Here is an 18,636-nt window from a genome sequence, read left to right as displayed (position 1 = left end):
GGAAGAGTATATATTCCAATCCTTAACTGATCTCTTTGCCTCAAATCTAAGCCCATGATACTTTCCCATCGTTGGAGGCTTGGATTCCTTTTACAACCTCCAAACTCATCCCCCTGCCTTCATTATCACTCCCCATTTTATCCCACCCCTACTATTTTTTCCCCCAATACTACCAGTCATTTAAATGCATATTTCTTTACAATGGGCAATGCTTCATTTAAATATGATTCAAATAGACGAATATAATAAAGTCATTTCTCTGCTTAAAAACATTCCCTCTGTTTTCAGGATAAATTGAAACTCCTTTATCGCATGGCCCTTTTTATTCTTTAATGCTTCAGCCGTATTGAGCTCTGTGTCTTCCTCAATAGACCTTGTTGAGCTGCTAGCCTTTGAACACCCTTCTTCCTCTTCCTGGAATTTTCTAGCCTTTGGTTTGCATATTGTACAGTAATCACCCTTTAAAACTCATCTCATGTATTGCCTCAACTAGGAAAATCTATTCTTACCATGTACTTTGTTCAGTACCCTCCCCTTCCCTGCTTTGTCCATGGAAAGCCCCACCCCCTCTGCTGCCCTCTAGTCTGGGTTGGGGACTCTATACTGCTAAACTGTCTGCTTATGTTTATATAGCCCTTATTTCATTGTGTTGAAACAATCCATTTGTCCATTTCTCCACTAGTGGGCTCCTTGAAAGTAGGGTTGGTGCCCTTAATCTTTCTACTGTCTAGCTCAGGAGGTAGCATCCTAGGTTTGCTTATTAAATGGTTATTGAACAAATGAGTCATTAGAGCAGAGATTCTGGTGCTTACAGGGTTAGGTCTAACCCGGTTAATGAAACAATACTTGAGTCAACGCAGTATTCATCTGCAAATGATCCTTGAACAACATGGGTTTGGACTGCATGGGTCCACTTACACGTGGATTCTTTTCCATATTAAATACTGCAGTGCTACAGTGTTCCGCAGTTAGGGTCAGGATTAGGGTTAGGGTTAGTGTTGAATCCCAGGATGCAAATTTCAAATACTGAGGAACCACATGTACAGAGGCCTGATCAAAAGTTATATGCGGATTTTTCACTGTGGGGAAGGTTTGTGTCCCTAACCCCCAAGTTGTTCAAGGGTCAAATGTATTTCTTCTCTTAACGGATGATATTTTAAGTACACTGCTAAGTGCTGTAATGTAAAAATGAGAAAGCCATGGATCTTTTCTACAGGGAACTGACAAATTAGCAGGTGAAATAAGACACACACACACAGCCATGATCACTACATAAGAGAAAAGCGACATGAACTAAAAGAGAATAAAAAATCTGTGGGGACAGAGACAGAGTTGAGAGAGAATTCCCTACGTTCAGGTGGTTTGGGTAATGGCCTAAATTAGTGTGTCTCTAATAGATATGGGTGGGAAGTGGTTGTTTTGGCATGATCATTGGAGATCTTCCCAGGGTCCATGAGGTTTTGACTATCCTTGGAGAATTAGGCAGCCTGTTGTGTGTACTCTTCAAATGACACTCTCTTCAAAGGACAAGTTTTCCTGGTGTTGCCCTTTACTCATTCACCGCGCCTCCACCACGTTAGAAAACCGCCAGCAAAAAATAAGAAACATAATTCCTGTTCTGACTTACCGACAGTGTTATAGACAGGAAAAAAAATGCCATTGAGGGAAAACGCGTTGTAAACTTTTAAAAATTATAGATATGTAAAATAATTGTTACATCAAAATCATTGTCTTTATGATCTGGAAGAAATAGAAGAGCTATTCTACTTTTGAACGCGTGTTGTTTAAAATTTCCATAGATTAACGTAGCCTATCAATTGATTTTTTTTGTGGATGAATTTGCAGGTCACATACAGGATTGAATCATAGCTGGAAAGCATCTTAATCTATTTATCTCTGATTATTTTTAGATGTGTGAAAACAGACGAGAGAGGTAAGTGAATTATTGAAGGCCACAGAGCAGTTTTCTTTTTAACAGACTTTATTTTTTTAGATCAATTTTAGCCCATAGCCAAATTGAACAGAAAATACAGAGTCCCCATGTATCTTCTACCCAACACACGCACAGCTCTGCACACCAGAATGGTACCCTTGTTACAACTGATAAACCTACATTGACACATTATGAGCATCCAAAGTTCACAATTTACATTAAGGTTCACTGCTGGTGGTGTACATTCTGTGGGTTTTGGGAAATGTATGGCATGTGTCCACCATTATACTATCATACAGGATAGTTTCACTGCCCTAAACGTCCTCTGTGCTTCTCCTGTTCATCACTCCCTCTGCCCTAACCCCTGGCAATCACTGATCCTTTTACTGCCTCCATGGTTTACCTTTTTCCAGAATGTCACATAGCTGGAATCATACAGTCTGTAGCCTTTTCAGAGTGACACCTTTCACTTAATAACATGCATGTCATGTTTCTGCAGGTCTTTTCCTGGCTTGACCACTCATTTCTTTTTAGCCCTGAATAATATTCTACTGTAAGGATGGGTACCTTGGTTTATTTCATGCTTCCAAGTTTTGGCAATTATGAATCAAGCTGCCATAAACACCCATGTGGAGGGTTTTTTTTTTTATGGACATTAGTTTTATTTTCCTCTCCTCAAGTTATGAATGTTAATGCTTTTTCTGATATAATGGGAAGTGACATTACCACGTGTGGTAGCAATATAAGCACTTTCTTGGATTAATCTTCCTTCAACAGGGAATTCACAGTTGTATTTCTTACAGTCTTTAGAAACCCCATGAAATCGGTGCCTCCAGTTCCTTTATTTTTTGGTTCTGAAGGCTCTTCCGAGCTTTGTTTTCTCTTGGATGGCTGGCTTGCAGGAATCACAATGTACTTAGCTACTATTTGCAAGTGGTAGTTTCTCAGAGAGACCATGGCTTGCACACATTCATTATAAATTTCCTGCAGGGTAGCATCACCTTTTGAAAGGACAAACTTACGGACCGAGGGGCCTGACTCTAACAAGCGAAGAAAGTTCTGGTGAGCTGATGGCATATATGTTCTCATTTCCTGGAGGAATTTAGCAGCAGAGTCTGAAGGAACTAAAGACAAAAATGGATTAGGAAGGAGGCCAAAGCATTCTCCGATCCAGGGAAGAAGGGCAGAGTGAGGTCGGAGCGGGCGGCCATGAATTTACAACCATCTTGTCAGCATCCTACTAGTCTCGCTACTAGTAAAGGTAATTATTGTAAAATATACTTAATTCTGAAAACCACATGAACTAAAATCTTAATATGTTTGTTTTGCTTCCTTTCTCACTTTCCTACTGGATTTGATCCTTCTAAGAAGGACAGAGTATATGTACTATACCTGACAGATCATGTTGCTGAATCCAAGAGAATATAAGAAACATAATTTTTTTTTTTTTTTTTTTTCAGTACGCGGGCGTCTCACTGTTGTGGCCTCTCCCATTGCGGAGCACAGGCTCCGGACGCACAGGCTCAGCGGCATGGCTCACGGACCCAGCCGCTCCGTGGCATGTGGGATCTTCCCGGACCGGGGCACGAACCCGTGTCCCCTGCATCGGCAGGCGGACTCTCAACCACTGCGCCACCAGGGAAGCCGAAGGGATCATTTTTAAATAAGTGAATGAGCTCAGGAAAAAGCGTATTATCGTGAAGCCCAAAGCTTTCCCCTCTGACTATTCAATAGAAGTTTAGGAAGACAAAGAAAAGTACAAAGAAGTTCTTCCTGGAGCTTCTTCCTCTGCCCCCTTAACCCTCTAGAAGGAATATAATGAGTGTGGCTCATCTTTAAACTTTGGTGCAGGCATTGCCCCGGGACCCCCAAGGCAGTAGGACGGTGGAATTAGTGCCGAGCTCCTCCACTCCCCAGTTTCAACTCATGGTCTTATCTCATCTGCAGGAGACTTTCTTTTTCTGAATCTGGTCTTACATTTTCAGAACATGTGATATTGGTTTCACCACAGTCAATCAGACCTCATAGACATGTTCAAAGGTCAAGATCAAGACAGTGTTGAACTTGGTCTAAGTTCTGGCTTCACCACTTTCTAGCTCGTTAACAGGGAGCCTGGCTATTATCCTCTTTAAGTTTCTGCTTCTTCATCTGTGAAATGGGATGATTGCAATAAAGTCCCTACTATTCTCCTAAAAGCATCAGATAAGCTCAGATAAGGTGCTGATGGGAAAGTACTTTTTAGATACTATTCTATTAGCATAAGAGATGATGATTATTTGTCATCTGCCACTCACCTCCACCAATAGTATGCTGAATGCCCAGCAGAATATCGAAGCACTGGAAGATGCTGCTTTGGGCTGCACTGCCTCCGGCAAACTTCTTTGGGGTGTCCCAGACACCTTCATACAGCAGACCCTCTGACAGCAAAGGGTTGCCTTTCCACCTAAACCAGGAAGGAAAGAATAATTGTTATTTTATGAATTGCCAAATTTTCATATGTCAAATCTTGCAATAGAGGATGAATGCAAGGTGAAATGAGATAGATTTCATTATACTTCTTCCACATTCTCCCTTCTACTCATGTTCATGCATGAGAATAATAAATAATACAGTTCTGAGCAAATCTGACATAAGTATTCTATGCATGAAACCTTACGTTTGCACTACCAAAGATTATTCCACTCTCTTTAAAATGACTAGCTTTCCTGTCCATACTCCATCGTATGCCTGGCCAAGTAATAACCCAGAGAACAGTCCGTTGTTTCTTACAATGTATATTTTAGGATATAAATGGATTCTTAAACTGGATTGATAGTAGGGACCATCAGTGGAAACGTCGTCTTCTTTACGTTCATTGTCTAAGAGAAAACAGATTCAAGCATAAGGCTACGTACCCAGACAAGTATATGCGAAGAACATTGAAAAATAGATTTGGGTCCACATATTCTGAAAAAAAGATGAGATATGTTTAATTAAGTAGCATCAGATAGATTGGGAAAAATCAAGGTGTTATAAACAAGAGATCATGGATTTCAGCACACGATATGAGAAAGGCGTTAGGTCGGCCTGTGCAGAGACATTCCCTGAGGACAAGCTCTCCCTCACTTGCCCATTCTCATCACCTGTGTCCACTGAACGGGGTCTACCTTGGGGCTAACACACAGCTTGTAACAAAGAGCCTGGGCCCGCCACCACTCATCCTCAGGAGACCTATTAAGCTGCCAATATTTACTTAAGGCTACTTGATGTGTTTACTGATACAACAGATAAAATACAACAGATAAAATACAACAGATAAATGTATCTGATACAACAGATAAATTCCTTACATAAAGAAAGCAACAAGCCGAAACAAAAAGAAAACTGAAAACAAAACCTCCAGGAGCCCTGTGGACAACGGGTGTCCCTCCCCAAAGGTTGCTAATGTCTTTGGTTTGAAGGTCTATCTTCTTGCCAAAGCCCAGTGATACACAGTCACCTGTTTGTTAGGAGCATCCCAGTAGGGCACATTTCCTTTCGCAAATCCTTGTTTTTATACTCTTTTGGTTATTGCTGGGTTTTAGCTGTTAATTTGCGATAACTTTTGAGCTCAATGGCTTTTCTATTTTTCTTTTTTTTTTCCTTTTTTAGTTAGCTTGTGAAAAAGCAGAATTCGCAGACGGTTCCTATCAAGCAAAAGCTAAGTTTTTCCGGAACTTAAAACATCCTGTACTTTTGGTAAGTTTCTCCACAGTTTTTAGTGAGAGACAAGGATGTTCCTCAGAGGTAAATAGCCCTAGCTTGGAATTCTGGCTTCACTATTTACTACTTATGTAATCTTGAGTCATTTATCTTATCCCTCCAAATTTAGATTCCCTTATATGTAAAATGGACATAATCAAACCTGCCATATGGAAAGTATAATGATTTAGTGAGATAAAATAAAGCGCAAACACACCCACTATGTGAGAGTTGGTTTTGCTTCTGTTTTCTCTACATCTTAGATAACTAGAAACATTTGACTGTGGCCTGGCATGTTGTAAGGCATGCAATACTTGCCATGAATTTGGTGAAACAGTTCAAGGGCTTTGTGCAGACAAGAAGCTATATCAAGCAATGCCTTTCGCAAAGTGTCTGGGTCTTCACGTTGTATTGCATTAAATATAATGGGGATCACCTTTAAAAAAAAAAAAAAGAAAACAAACACTTAAGATTTCCTAACACTAAATATTGGCATAGAATAGAATTCTCCTAAATCTTAATCCCCCAATTAAATTTCATATGTACATTTCTTTCTTGGGCTGAGTACCGTCTGATTGTTTGACTAATTTCCATATATTTAATTAAGCTTGGATTTGTCTTTATTCACTTATCACTTAGAGATAAGTTTATATAATTCTATATATTTCTATTTCTGAGGGACGAAACCATTAGATTTATGTCACTGTGTGATAGAGTTCCAATGCCAAGTTTCATTGAGAATACTTTTGTCTTACTGGGGTTTCAAATTTTATTCTAAATATATGGCTTCTACATTTTATCTTTTAGGTAATACACAAAACCAAATAAAATATTTATTTCTTCCAGATGATCCCTTGTCTCCAATTCAGTCATCAAATGCTCTATTCAGTCAGGATAAAGTTATTTCATGCACAATATAGTTCAGCTACTAAGGGATTGCTATGCTTATGTGAATCAAGATACACATTTTCCAGGATAGACGGACATACTTTGATTGCAGAAGCAGCTGCTGTTTCCACCACCAGAGAGACCAAGAAGAACCCTTTACCACAGTCCCCGCCAGGAAACGAGAATAGGATGTCCATGTTCCTAAGAAAAGTAATACAGGAAGTCAAGAATTTAGAAAAATATAAAACAAAAACACTGAAAAGAAAAGAATTTAACAAAAATATTGATATATTTGTTGAATATTTATTAGTTTTCAAGTCTTTTTATTTATCCTACATTTTCAAAATAATCTTGTGAGATAAGTATGGCAGGTTTTACTATATCCATTATGTAGTTAGGAGTAGTAGTGTTAGGTCTATTGTCTAAGGTCATATAATTAACAGTAGATTAAGCTGAGACTTGAAATTCCTTTCTAGAACTTGAAACTAAAAACTTTAAGACTAGTTCTTTCTCTATATCCCATCAATTTTTCACATACACATGTATTACTGTATATATATATACACACATACATATATATATATATATATATATATAAGCTCAATGTTTATAGAGATATCTGTGAGGTATGGTTTTTAAAAGTAGAATTTTGGCTTAAATAAGTGTATTCATATCCATATTTTTATCTGTGAGCCTGATTCAATTTCTCAGTGATTTATCTGCCTAACAAAGGAATTGACTGGGAAATTCAAATAACTGATTACCCCCTATTTTCTTTTTCACTGAAGTTTTGCATTGATGCAAACGTGGTCTCAGTATCTGTATATACCTGAGTTTCATGGCAGTTAAATTTATGGTCTCAACCCAGACCACTTGCTGTGTGACCTTGAATAAGATTATTTCATCAGTTTCAGCCTCAACGTTCTCATCTGTCAAATGGGACTGGTGATATCATTCTCCCATTTGAAAACCTTCCGTAACTTCCCATTTAAGATACTGTTTAAACCCCATATCAGAGCCAAAAGTCCTACATAATATTTTTAAGTTTATTTTTTCATCCGTTTCCTGTACTGTTACTTTCGTCATTCATTATTTATCAGCGACACTAGCCTGCCTTCGGTTCTGAAATGCACCAAGATTTTTGTTACTTCAAAGCCCTCACTCTTGCTGTTTTCTCCACTGTGAACATCAGGCTTTCCTTCTTCTAACTGATGCCTAGTCACTCTTCAGGACTCAGCTTCAATAACTTGTTGTAAGGATTCTTCCCTCATGCCTTTTGTTTGGTTAGAACTCTTAGCACTTTACTTTCTTAATCCTTCTCTTAATCATATAGTAATTTACATAATTTTCATATATCTTCTTTCCTCCACATTAGCCCAGGTTCATCAGGGCAGGCTTATTCCAATGATAATGACTTTTGTTTCCTTAGCTCTTAGTCTCTATTTAGTACACAGGCCAAAAATAGTAAGAATTGGGTCAAAAAGAATAGATTTATATTTCTGGCCTCTGAAGTCATTGAGTCATAGATGCGTAGGTGTATGTGCATTTTGTATATATGCATATTAATTAAATTTATTGACAGATCTTCCTCAACTTATGATGGTGTTACAACTCAATAAACCCATCTTAAGGTGAAAATATTTTCAGTTGAAAATTCATTTAGTACACCTAACCTACCAAACATCATAGCTTAGCCTAGCCCACCTTAAATGTGCTCAGCACACTTACATTAGCCTACAGTTGGGCAAAGTCATCTAACACAAAGCCTATTTTATAATAAAGTGTGGAATATCTCACTTAATTTACTGAATAATGAAAGCGAAAAACAGAATGGTTGTCTGGGTGCAGAATGGTTATAACTGTATCAGTTGCTTATCCTGTGATTGCGGGGCTGCTGGGGAGCCGTGACCATTGCCCAGCATCACAAGAGACTATGTACTGCGTATCTATCTCAGGAAAAGATCAAAAAAGTACGGTTTCTAGTGAATGTGTACTGCTTTTCACCATATTAAAGTCAAAAAAATCTTAAGTGAAACCATCCTTAAGTGGGGTATCATCTGCATATGCAAGTATATATATTAATAGCTATAATATCAAACAGATACAGTCTCATCACAGTCATAGATGTTATTAAGGACCAGAACTACTTGCTCTTTCAACAGTCGTTTGAATTACTTTTTTGCCTAAAATCAGTTGGTGTTTCAAAAGAACACATTTGGAGGGTATTGATACACCTATGTTTACTTCGAATAACAAATAATTCTTAGAATAAAAAAGATCGAATACTCACTCATAAGTCATGGGCCTTAGGAAAACAGCCATGAAGCAGCGGATCAATTGGAAGAGAGAAAGGAAACGAGTGTAAATATTAAATGCTTTTGAGTTATTGTTATTCCATTTAATACTACTGATCTAGCATAGGTAAAAACAATAGATAAAAACTAGACAAAATATGTTTTCTGATATTTGTCAAGTAGGCATCACAAACGCCTAACTTAGGACTTTTATAAGTGAAATAAAAAATTAAATATGCAAGGAGCACACGTGGAGAGTCACAACTAGTTGTTACTCATAAGAAAGCTTTCTAGATCAAATAATTTCATTTTGTGGTATTCCCACATCTAGAATACTCCTCTGTAGATACACACTGAGAGCCTCTGACCCTTCACTGCAGCAGGTTCCATCACTCAGTGCTTAGGAAGTGCCTAGTTTCAAGCAGGCTGCTTTGAAAGCCCAGACATTGCCATCTATCCAGCCAGTCAAATTAATCAAACTGAACACTTAAGATGTGTGCACTTCACTGTATGCTAATTAGACACCTCTCTCTCACATGCATATGCATTTTACACCCCAACAGCAGAAAAGAAAGCCCCGCTGCCAAAGATTAAACGAATGACTAGCTCCCCTTGATTCAAATGGTGTGCATTCCTTTCATTCCTGTTATAATCGCTGTTTACATACCCACTGAGATCCTTTTTCTTCCAGTTTGCCAAGACACAATCTGCATAAACCAGAATAGGGGGCAGTCCTAGCTTCTCAGATACCTTGCAGTAAGGAACAGCAATATTGCTCGGCAAGACCTAATTAAAACACGATAGTTAGCGTTCACATTTGAAATGTCTCACCCTTTCTTCTGCTTTCTGGGTGTCAAAACATTAACTGTTATACCTAAGGGCACTGTGGAACCAAACAAAGGTCATTTTCTCTTCCTCATTTCGTAACTTAATCCCAGTGCTTGTTAAACCCTTACGTTTTAGATTTGTGACGATGCAGACATAATCTGGGCATGGAGAGAACAAAACAGTAGAGGGCGAAAGGAAATAAAAGCTGTATCTTGATTTTCTAATGGCCAGTGAACCATTTGCAGCCATTCGCTCATGCATCCATCCATCTCACAAATATTCGTTAGGCAACTCCTCTGTGCAAGGTACTCATTCTGTTTCCCAAGCTTCACAAAATGCAGTTACAATACTTTTAGAATGTTTTACATTAACTGTAAACTGGATATAAATCTGTCATGTTAGCATAAGAAATATGAGAAAATCTCCAAACCTTCCGGACGTCTCCATCACCTTCACCCCACACGTACGCCATGGTGATATACCCCAGAACCAGATGTGCAAGGCGCTGCAACTTGTGTCCTTGGAGGCCGTCAATGCTGAAGGTTGTTAACTGAGAATAAACAGAGAGGTTGACCCAACTCAAAATGCATGTTGTGATAGCTGCAAAGCCAAGTTAACACTTTGAAGACGCTAAAACAGAAAACGTCATATTTTTTCAAACCTTCTCAACTTCTGCACGTAGTTGGCCATTCTTAATCAGTTCAGGCAGATTTTTAGCAATGGAAATCCAGGCATCATAAGGGTGAGGTAGCTCCTCCTTGAAAAGAAGAAATAGGACTTTGAGTTACTGGTGGAAGGTATCATAAAATAGTTTTGCCTCCGCGGAGGGTCCGTCTTGCTTCTTTCGCAGTGCTGTGCAATGCTGACACTCTCTTACCTGTCGAGTGACACCAGCCCATGCATTGTCATCTGCACACTCAGGGCTCAGGACCTTCTCTGTGCCCTTCTTCTTCCTCTCATCTACTTCTTTTTCAGAGGTCACTTCAAAAGTTTCACTGAAATCTTCCTGACTATTCCATTCTAATCTTATACCTCCAGTGAGGAATCCTGTGGATTATACCTTTTCACATTAAGTAATTTATTGCTATCTGCTATTATTTTTTCTCTTCTCAGCTAGATTTTAAGGTTTTTTAATGGAAGAGAAATGAGATTTATTAAATGTCAGTAGGAGACTAGGCAGTTTTACTCAATAATTTCTCATTTAGTTATAATAATGGCCCCAAAAGTTGATCGTTATCTCCATGTCATAAATAAGAAAAGCAAGTGTTGGGCAGTTTTTGTAACTTGTTTTGTACATACAGTTTATTGTGATTCAAACATGAGGGTTTCCAGCTTTTAAAAAATCTTGCCCTTTTTACATCTCACTACCTGATGGCAAGGATTTTATCATGTTTTTATCCTATTTTTCTTAGCACAGTACTGGACATGTACGAGGTGCTGTATATATACATGTTGATTGCTTCCTCTGGTACTACAGGCTAATATTTTGCCCAATAAGTAAAAGTGAAATCCAAATAAAAGAGTGTTAAAAACAAGACAACAGGCCCCAAATGGAGTAACTTAAGTCTCATGTCACCAAATCAAGACAATACTTATTACAGTTTCTGCCTCTCCCCAAATGGAATCTTAAACCAGTCAATTCAGGATTACCTGGCCAACAAGTAGTGCGGTCATCTGCTCACAGACTGCTACCATTCCCTAAAGGAACATGGCCTTGACACCCCAATCCACTTTTTGCTGGTGTAACTTCCGTGTTCCTGCTCTCTTCTGCCTCGAGAAGTCTTTCATTTTTGTGCAGCTCCTGAGACCTCCTTTCTTTCTGCTAGTTGGGATGCTGCCTGATTCATGATTCCCTGAAGGAAGCCAATGACGTCTTTAAAATTTACTCAGTTGGGTTTTGTTTTTTAACACGTGTCTCCCTGGATCTTATATTTATAATCACATCTCAAGGGAAAACATAAAAACCAAAGGCCTAGGCCACACCCTGGAATGAGATTCACATCCCTGAACAACTCCCCTAGGCCTTCTTCATTAAGCTGCTTCCAGACATGCTCTTAGCAGCACCAATACTATTGGGATGGAGGACACATCAAGGTGAAACCAAGGTGAGTGAGGCTTTAAGCTTCAAAACCAAGTTAATATTATAAAGAAGCTATAAAACACAAAGACAAACGTAACATAAACTTCAAACATGTTCAGGGGCTGCAGATAATTGGCCAGACTTAATCTGTCAGGGCAGATTTTTAGGAATGAAAGATCCAGGCAGTATATTCACTAGATAGTCACCTTTCTTGTTTGCTCTGAGTTTTTCTCCCTAACCACACAAATACTGTGCTCTGGTGTTTTTAGTAATACAGATACATTTTCTTTGTTGTGTATTTCACTGTGTAGCATGCCCGACTTTTTGATTATTGCTATTTCCCCAAAATAACAGAGATACTTTATTATGTGTCAAGATTAGTGTCTTATTGGACAGAACTTTCAACACATGTAAAATTCAATCAGTAATATCCTTCTGGTTCAGAGGATGCCTAAATGATAGAATATAAATTAATAGAGAGTGACACAGAGGGCCATTCAACTCCTGCTAGATTAGAGAATGTATTTTGCATCTACATGGAATCAGAAGACATATTATTTTCCTTTAGAATAGGAAGCTGATAGATTATAAGAGATGAAATAGACATTTTTGAACACATAATTTCCAGGAAAGATCTTCAGTGAGGAAATAAAAGTAACCTCTTTTTTTTTTATCCTGTTTTAGGATATTGAATCTAACTTCCTAAGCATCTCAAGTAGCAACATTATTTTTTAAGTAGCTCAGGAAGAGTTTTGTTTTGCTTTAGTTTTCGGGTTTTGCTTTAACCCTTGGAATCTGTTTTAGAGGTCTACATAATTATTGTGATTTTTTTATTTTCCAAAAGAACCAACTTTTTAGGGAAAAAAAAGAATAAATTTGATATGAGGCTTTGCAGTTTCTGAAAAAGTTTTTTTTGGTACCATTGATAAATAATACATCCTTGAAACATCCAATCCTGGCACTATGGCACTTGTGTGCTTGTATGAAGGGGAAGTAAGTCTGAATATTATGGATTTGCAAATATAAAGTAAACCAGTGCTTTTAGTAAAAAAATTAAAACATACTTCATTTTCTTCAATTAACTTAATTATGCGAAGAGGAAGACTAGACTGGGGAAAAAAAATTGTTTGAGATTTGCCTGAATTACCCAAGGTAGTTACAGGATGTGATTTCTAAGTACAGTTAGATTGGAATCTCTGAGTAAATTATATATACGCTGCCTTTAAAGGTTCCCTTTAGAGTGTGCACTCATCCATTTGAGCCCCAAACAAATAGAGACATCCTGGTATACAGCATTGTCACAACATGTAACTGGTTCCTAGAAATCCTCTCCTGGAATCTCATGTACCTTGTTAAACCCAAGAGTAGGGAAAAAACCCAACCAAAAATGCCTTGTGATCTCTCCTTCTCTTGAGTGAGGCTGTGTAGCATAATTGATAACAGTTTTAAGATCACAGACTCTGCTGTAAAGTGAGAAGTAAGTCAGAAAGAGAAAAACAAATACCGTATGCTAACACATATATATGGAATCTAAAAAAAAAAAAAAAGGTTCTGAAGAACATAGGGGCAGGACAGGAATAAAGACGCAGACATAGAGGATGGGCTTGAGAACACGGGGAAGGGTAAGCTGGGACGAAGTGAGAGAGTGGCATGGATATATATACACTACCAAATGTAAACTAGATAGCTAGTGGGAAGCAGCTGCATAGCACAGGGAGATCACCTGTGACCACCTGGAGGGGTGGGATAGGGATGCTGGGAGGGAGACGCAAGAGGGAGGAGATATGGGGATATATGTATCTGTATAGCTGATTCACTTTGTTATACAGCAGCAACTAACACACCATTGTAAAGCAATTATACTCCAATAAAGATGTTAAAAAAAGAAAAAAAAGATCACAGACTCTGGAACCAGACTGATTAGGCTCACATCCTATCTCTGCTATCACTAGCTGTGTGAGTTTGGATAATTACTTAAATTCTGCATTCTACATTTCTCATCAGGAAAACAAGATTAATAACATACATACCTTTCAGGATGATTGTAAAGATGGAGTAAGTTAACATTTGTAAATTTGCTAAAAAAATGCGATGTTAAGTGTTTGATGATTGCAATATTAATGATAAGATGCTTTTCATGACACTCTTGGGAAGATAACTTAGGAAAATGTAGTTTTAAGGCACACATTCACTCTAATGCCTTGCCCTTTGTAGGCAAAACTTGTGGAAATAAAAAGGTAGCTCTAATTCTCTCTAAGCCTGAATCTTAGGCTCAGTAAACACCCAGCAATGTTAATACAACACAAAGTTGCTTGGTGGCCCACCTCAAAAACATTATCAAAGCAGGAACACATACTTTATACAATCTAAGGTATATCAGCTGAGAAAGGGGGTTCTTTGACTCATGGGTCATTTATTACTTTTTTTTTTTTTCAAAATACCCTCTGAAATGCATTGCCTTAAACCAAAATACTTCTGTAGTCTCCTTAATTCATCACGCTCTGTGCCTGTGTAAGATAAGTAAGAAGTGCTTCTAAGGCTAAGTTTCTAGGTAGAAAATTTTAAGAAAGTTGAGACCCCTTTTTTCAAACTCTGCCTCCAATTTTGGTAATGCTTTATCCACTTGTTCAATAGAAATTACTGAACCACATTTGTTCTATAGAAGTTAACTTGTCCAGGTAAATCATGATAAGAAAATATTCTTGCCCAGATTTCAGTGCCCTTTCTTACCAATGGATTGGGCAGAGCAAAGCCCACATCTTCATCTATGTGGTATTCTTCAAAGATCTTCCAAGAAGTTTCCACAGGAGATGACTTGCCAGGTGCCATTCTTACAGCCTGCTCCTCTGGTACTTCTCAGTCTCTTGAGTAGTTTCAGATCATCTATTTATTAGAGAGGCTGTCATAGCCAATGACCACAACTCACCTCACAGGCAGCAAGAAATTACTTCCACTTTTAGAATAGTTTCATTTTCTACTTTCTTTACGTGTAATCTGATGAAAAATAAAACTAAGAAAGTCTCACTATTCATCATACGAAGAAACTGAAAGTTTATATTCTGCCAAACATTTATTACTAGGAACATCTACTGCCTTAAGGAAATCAGAAAGGGCCTGAAACAACAAAAACCATAAAAATAGGTGACCAGAAAGAACATTTTTATTTTATGGGAACTTTTGAATCTTTGAATTAAAATAATGAATTTAATCATGGCTAACGTCCTAAACCATCATTTAGTTATTAGTTACTGGCCTTCTTTAAACCCCCAGGGTTCTTTGAACATATTAGTGTCTTGTTTCAGTAGCCATGAAAGAAAATCTCTGGTACCCAGAGTCAGTGCCTCTGAAATAGAAAAAAAAAAAAAAAAAAGAAAGAAAAAAGCAAGCACATGAAGAATTTAGAAACATAGCATCTCTTCACCCCCTAGTTCCATTTTTCTTACCCAGTCTTTTATGTGCATTCACAATGATACTGTTCTTTCTTCTTCATATTCCTAATGAGTCATTTTTAAGGAAGATTTTCCTGCATCTCTACTTTATCTGATCTCTAAGGGACTGATAAAGAAACAGTCCACATTTGGAGACTCTGGAATATGTTCATAGTTGAAAGAAAGGATAAAACACCTTGAAAATGGTTCTTTCAAAATGCAATTAAGATTGCATTTGGGGGCTTCCCTGGTGGCGCAGTGGTTGAGAGTCTGCCTGCCGATGCAGGGGACACGGGTTCGCGTCCCGGTCCGGGAAGATCCCACATGCCGCGGAGCGGCTGGGCCCGTGAGCCATGGCCGCTGAGCCTGCGCGTCCGGAGCCTGTGCTCCGCACCGGGAGGGGCCGCAGCGGTGAAAGGCCCGCGAACAACAGAAAAAAAAAAAAAAAAAAGATTGCATTTGGTAAAGATTTTCAGGGTTACTGCAGGTCTGTGGTCACTTACAGGCATCATGTGATCTTATAATCTCATACAAGACGCTGAAGCAAGAGAAGAAGCCATGTTGTTCCTTATGACGGTCAAAAGGAAAAAAAAGTAGTTAGTGTTCAGTATATTAAAAGACAATGCAGTGCTGTCATCCAGCTTGTCAGTACTTAAAATACATTTCAATAGTACATTACATTGGAATGACTACATTATAGAATGTTTTTCACACTATTCTTCCTTATTACATTATGGCTTTTTTTTTTAAGATGTAGTTTTCCAAGAATAGGTCATCTTTACAGTAAAGATAGAGAAAACTGAAACTAAAAGTACACAGCCAAGAGAACACAATGGCGACTCTTCTTTAAAAATGAATTACTCATCCTCCTACACTGTTGGTGGGAATGTAAGTTGGTACAGCTACTGTGGAAACCAGTATGCAGGTTCCTCAGTAGACTAATCATAGAATTACCATATGATTCAGTAATCCCACTTCTGGGCATATATCCAGACCAAAACTCGAATTCAAAAAGATACATGCACCCCAATGTTCATAGAAGCACTATTCACAATAGCCAAGACATGGAAACAACCTAAATGTCCATTGACAGAGGAATGGATAAAGAAGATATGGTACATATATAATGGAATACTACTCGTCAATAAAAAAGAACAAAATAATGCCACTTGCAGCAACATGGATGCAACTAGAGATTATCATACTAAGTGAAGTCAGAAAGAAAAAGAAAAATACTATATGATATCACTTACATGTGGAATCTAAAATATGACACAAATGAACCTATCTACAAAACAGAAACAGACTCACGGACATAGAGAACAGACTTGTGGTTGCCAAGGGAGAGTGGATTGGGGGAGGGATGGAGTGGGAGGTTGGGATTAGCAGATGTAAGCTATTATATGTAGAATGGATAAACAACAAGGTTCTACTGTGTAGCACAGAGAACTATATTCAATATCCTATGATAAACCGTAATGGAAAAGAATATAAAAAATGTGTGTATATATATATATATATATATATATATATAAACTGAATCACTTTGCTGTACAGAAGAAATTAGTACAACATTGTAAACCGACTATAATTCAGTAAAAGATAAAAATATTTAAAAAAATGAATGGTTCATGAGGCTAAAACTGCTGAAATCAGGCCCAAGGGAGAAAACAAAAAATATGATGTTGGCCTATCCATATGGAAGCCAAAAATACCAGCAAAATTTTATTTATTTATTTAGATAGATACATGATAGATAGAATTAAATATATCACAACAATAGCATGAATATGAGAATAGATATAAATGTTATTAAAATTCTTGCATTTTCTGGAATGATAAATGAGAACTAATTTATAAGGGTTTTGAAAAGTTACAGATGTTTGTTCTAATCTTTACTGTAATCAGTAGGTAAATGCTGTTACAATTATAAGCAATAAGCCAATAGATGGAAAAACTGATTAAGAAGTAAATCTTAATCAATACAAGAGAAGACATAAAAAGAGAAAAATGGATGCTAAACAGAGCTATCACAAAGAAAATAGTTCAATGGTAGATTTAAAATCATGTATATCAATAAATACATCATATGTAACTTGACTAAGCATTCCAATTTAAAACTACAAAGATTGTCAGACTGGGCTTTTAAAAACATCATTTTTATATGTTATTTAAAATATAAAAATCCAAAATATAAGGATGCAGAAAGGTTGAAAAGTAAAATGATAAAAATATACGTCACAGAAAACAAATAAAAATAAGTAGTGGGCTTCCCTGGTGGCGCAGTGGTTGAGAGTCCGCCTGCCGATGCAGGGGACACGGGTTCGTGCCCCGGTCCGGGAAGATCCCACATGCCGCGGAGCGGCTGGGCTCGTGAGCCATGGCCGCTGAGCCTGCGCGTCCGGAGCCTGTGCTCCGCAACGGGAGAGGCCACAACAGTGAGAGGCCCACGTACCACCAAAAAAAAAAAAAAAAAAAAAAAAAAAAAATAAGTAGCATAGCTGTGTAAATATTTAGTGTAGACTTTAAGGCAAAAAGTATCATTAGATACTGTATCACTCAGGATTCTCCAGAGAAACAGAACCAGTAAGTAGGAGATATTTCAGATAGATATGACTAGATTATAGATAGATAGACACATATCAGGGTATGGGTTTATTTGATATGATTGTGGGCACTAGGAAGTCTGAAATCCAGAGGGAGAGGCAGAAAACTAGAAAGTCTCTGACAGAATCTCATGTTGCAGTTCACAGGCAGAATTTCTCCTATGTTTTTGCTCTTAAGACCTTTCAACTGATTGGATAAGGCCCACTCAAGTTATTAGGCTTAATCTCCTTTACTCAAAGCTAACTATAGATGTTAGCCATACCTACAAAATACCTTCACTGCAACCTAGATTAGTGTTTAATTGAAGAAGTGGGTACTATAGCCTATGCAAGTTGACATAAAACTAATCATCACAGTGATGAAAGGGGAGTACTTTATAACATAAAGCATTCAAGTTACCAGGAAGATATGCCGATTTTAAATTTCTATACATTCAAAAACATAACCTCAAAATGTGTAAAGCAAAATTGATGGAGATGAAACAAGCTAGCCAAAAATCACTGAATATATGTGCAATTAAAAAAACAGAATGAACTTGATCTATTTAAGAAACAGAGGATATCAAACTCGACAATTTCAAGATACATATTATATTCAAGTACACTGGAGCATTTAAAAACATTGACCATATATGTGCAGGTTCATAAACAAGTCTCAAAACTTTCATAAGATTAAATCATACAGAAAATATTTTTTAACCAAGACAAATTAAGATAGAAATAAATAACAAAAATTAACTGAAAAATCCCCATACGTTTGAAAATGAAGAAACATATTTTTACATAACTCACAGGTCAAAAAAACCCTAACAAAATGGAGACTAGAAACTATTTTTGACTTGAATAATGGTTTAAAATG

General features: G+C 37.6%; 1 protein-coding gene across 1 annotated transcript; it reads right to left on the bottom strand.

Annotated features, from left to right (window-relative positions):
- Positions 1-2,009: 2,009 nt before the first annotated feature.
- IDO1 (indoleamine 2,3-dioxygenase 1) lies at positions 2,010-14,586 on the bottom strand. Its single transcript, XM_082863856.1, has 10 exons — positions 14,474-14,586; positions 10,325-10,420; positions 10,094-10,213; positions 9,503-9,621; positions 8,832-8,846; positions 6,643-6,742; positions 5,972-6,089; positions 4,828-4,879; positions 4,228-4,376; positions 2,010-3,057 (listed from the first exon to the last, which is right to left on the bottom strand). Exons 1-10 carry the CDS (start codon positions 14,570-14,572, stop codon positions 2,693-2,695), a joined length of 1,233 nt encoding a protein of 410 aa, XP_082719982.1. The 5' UTR covers positions 14,573-14,586; the 3' UTR covers positions 2,010-2,692.
- Between the last annotated feature and the right edge of the window lie 4,050 nt (positions 14,587-18,636).

This window comes from Leucopleurus acutus (assembly GCF_964270905.1).
Source record: "Leucopleurus acutus genome assembly, chromosome: 21".
NCBI lineage: Eukaryota > Metazoa > Chordata > Mammalia > Artiodactyla > Delphinidae > Leucopleurus > Leucopleurus acutus.
The sequence above is the reverse complement of the archived record's forward strand: the minus strand, read 5'-3'. Positions and strand labels throughout refer to the sequence as shown.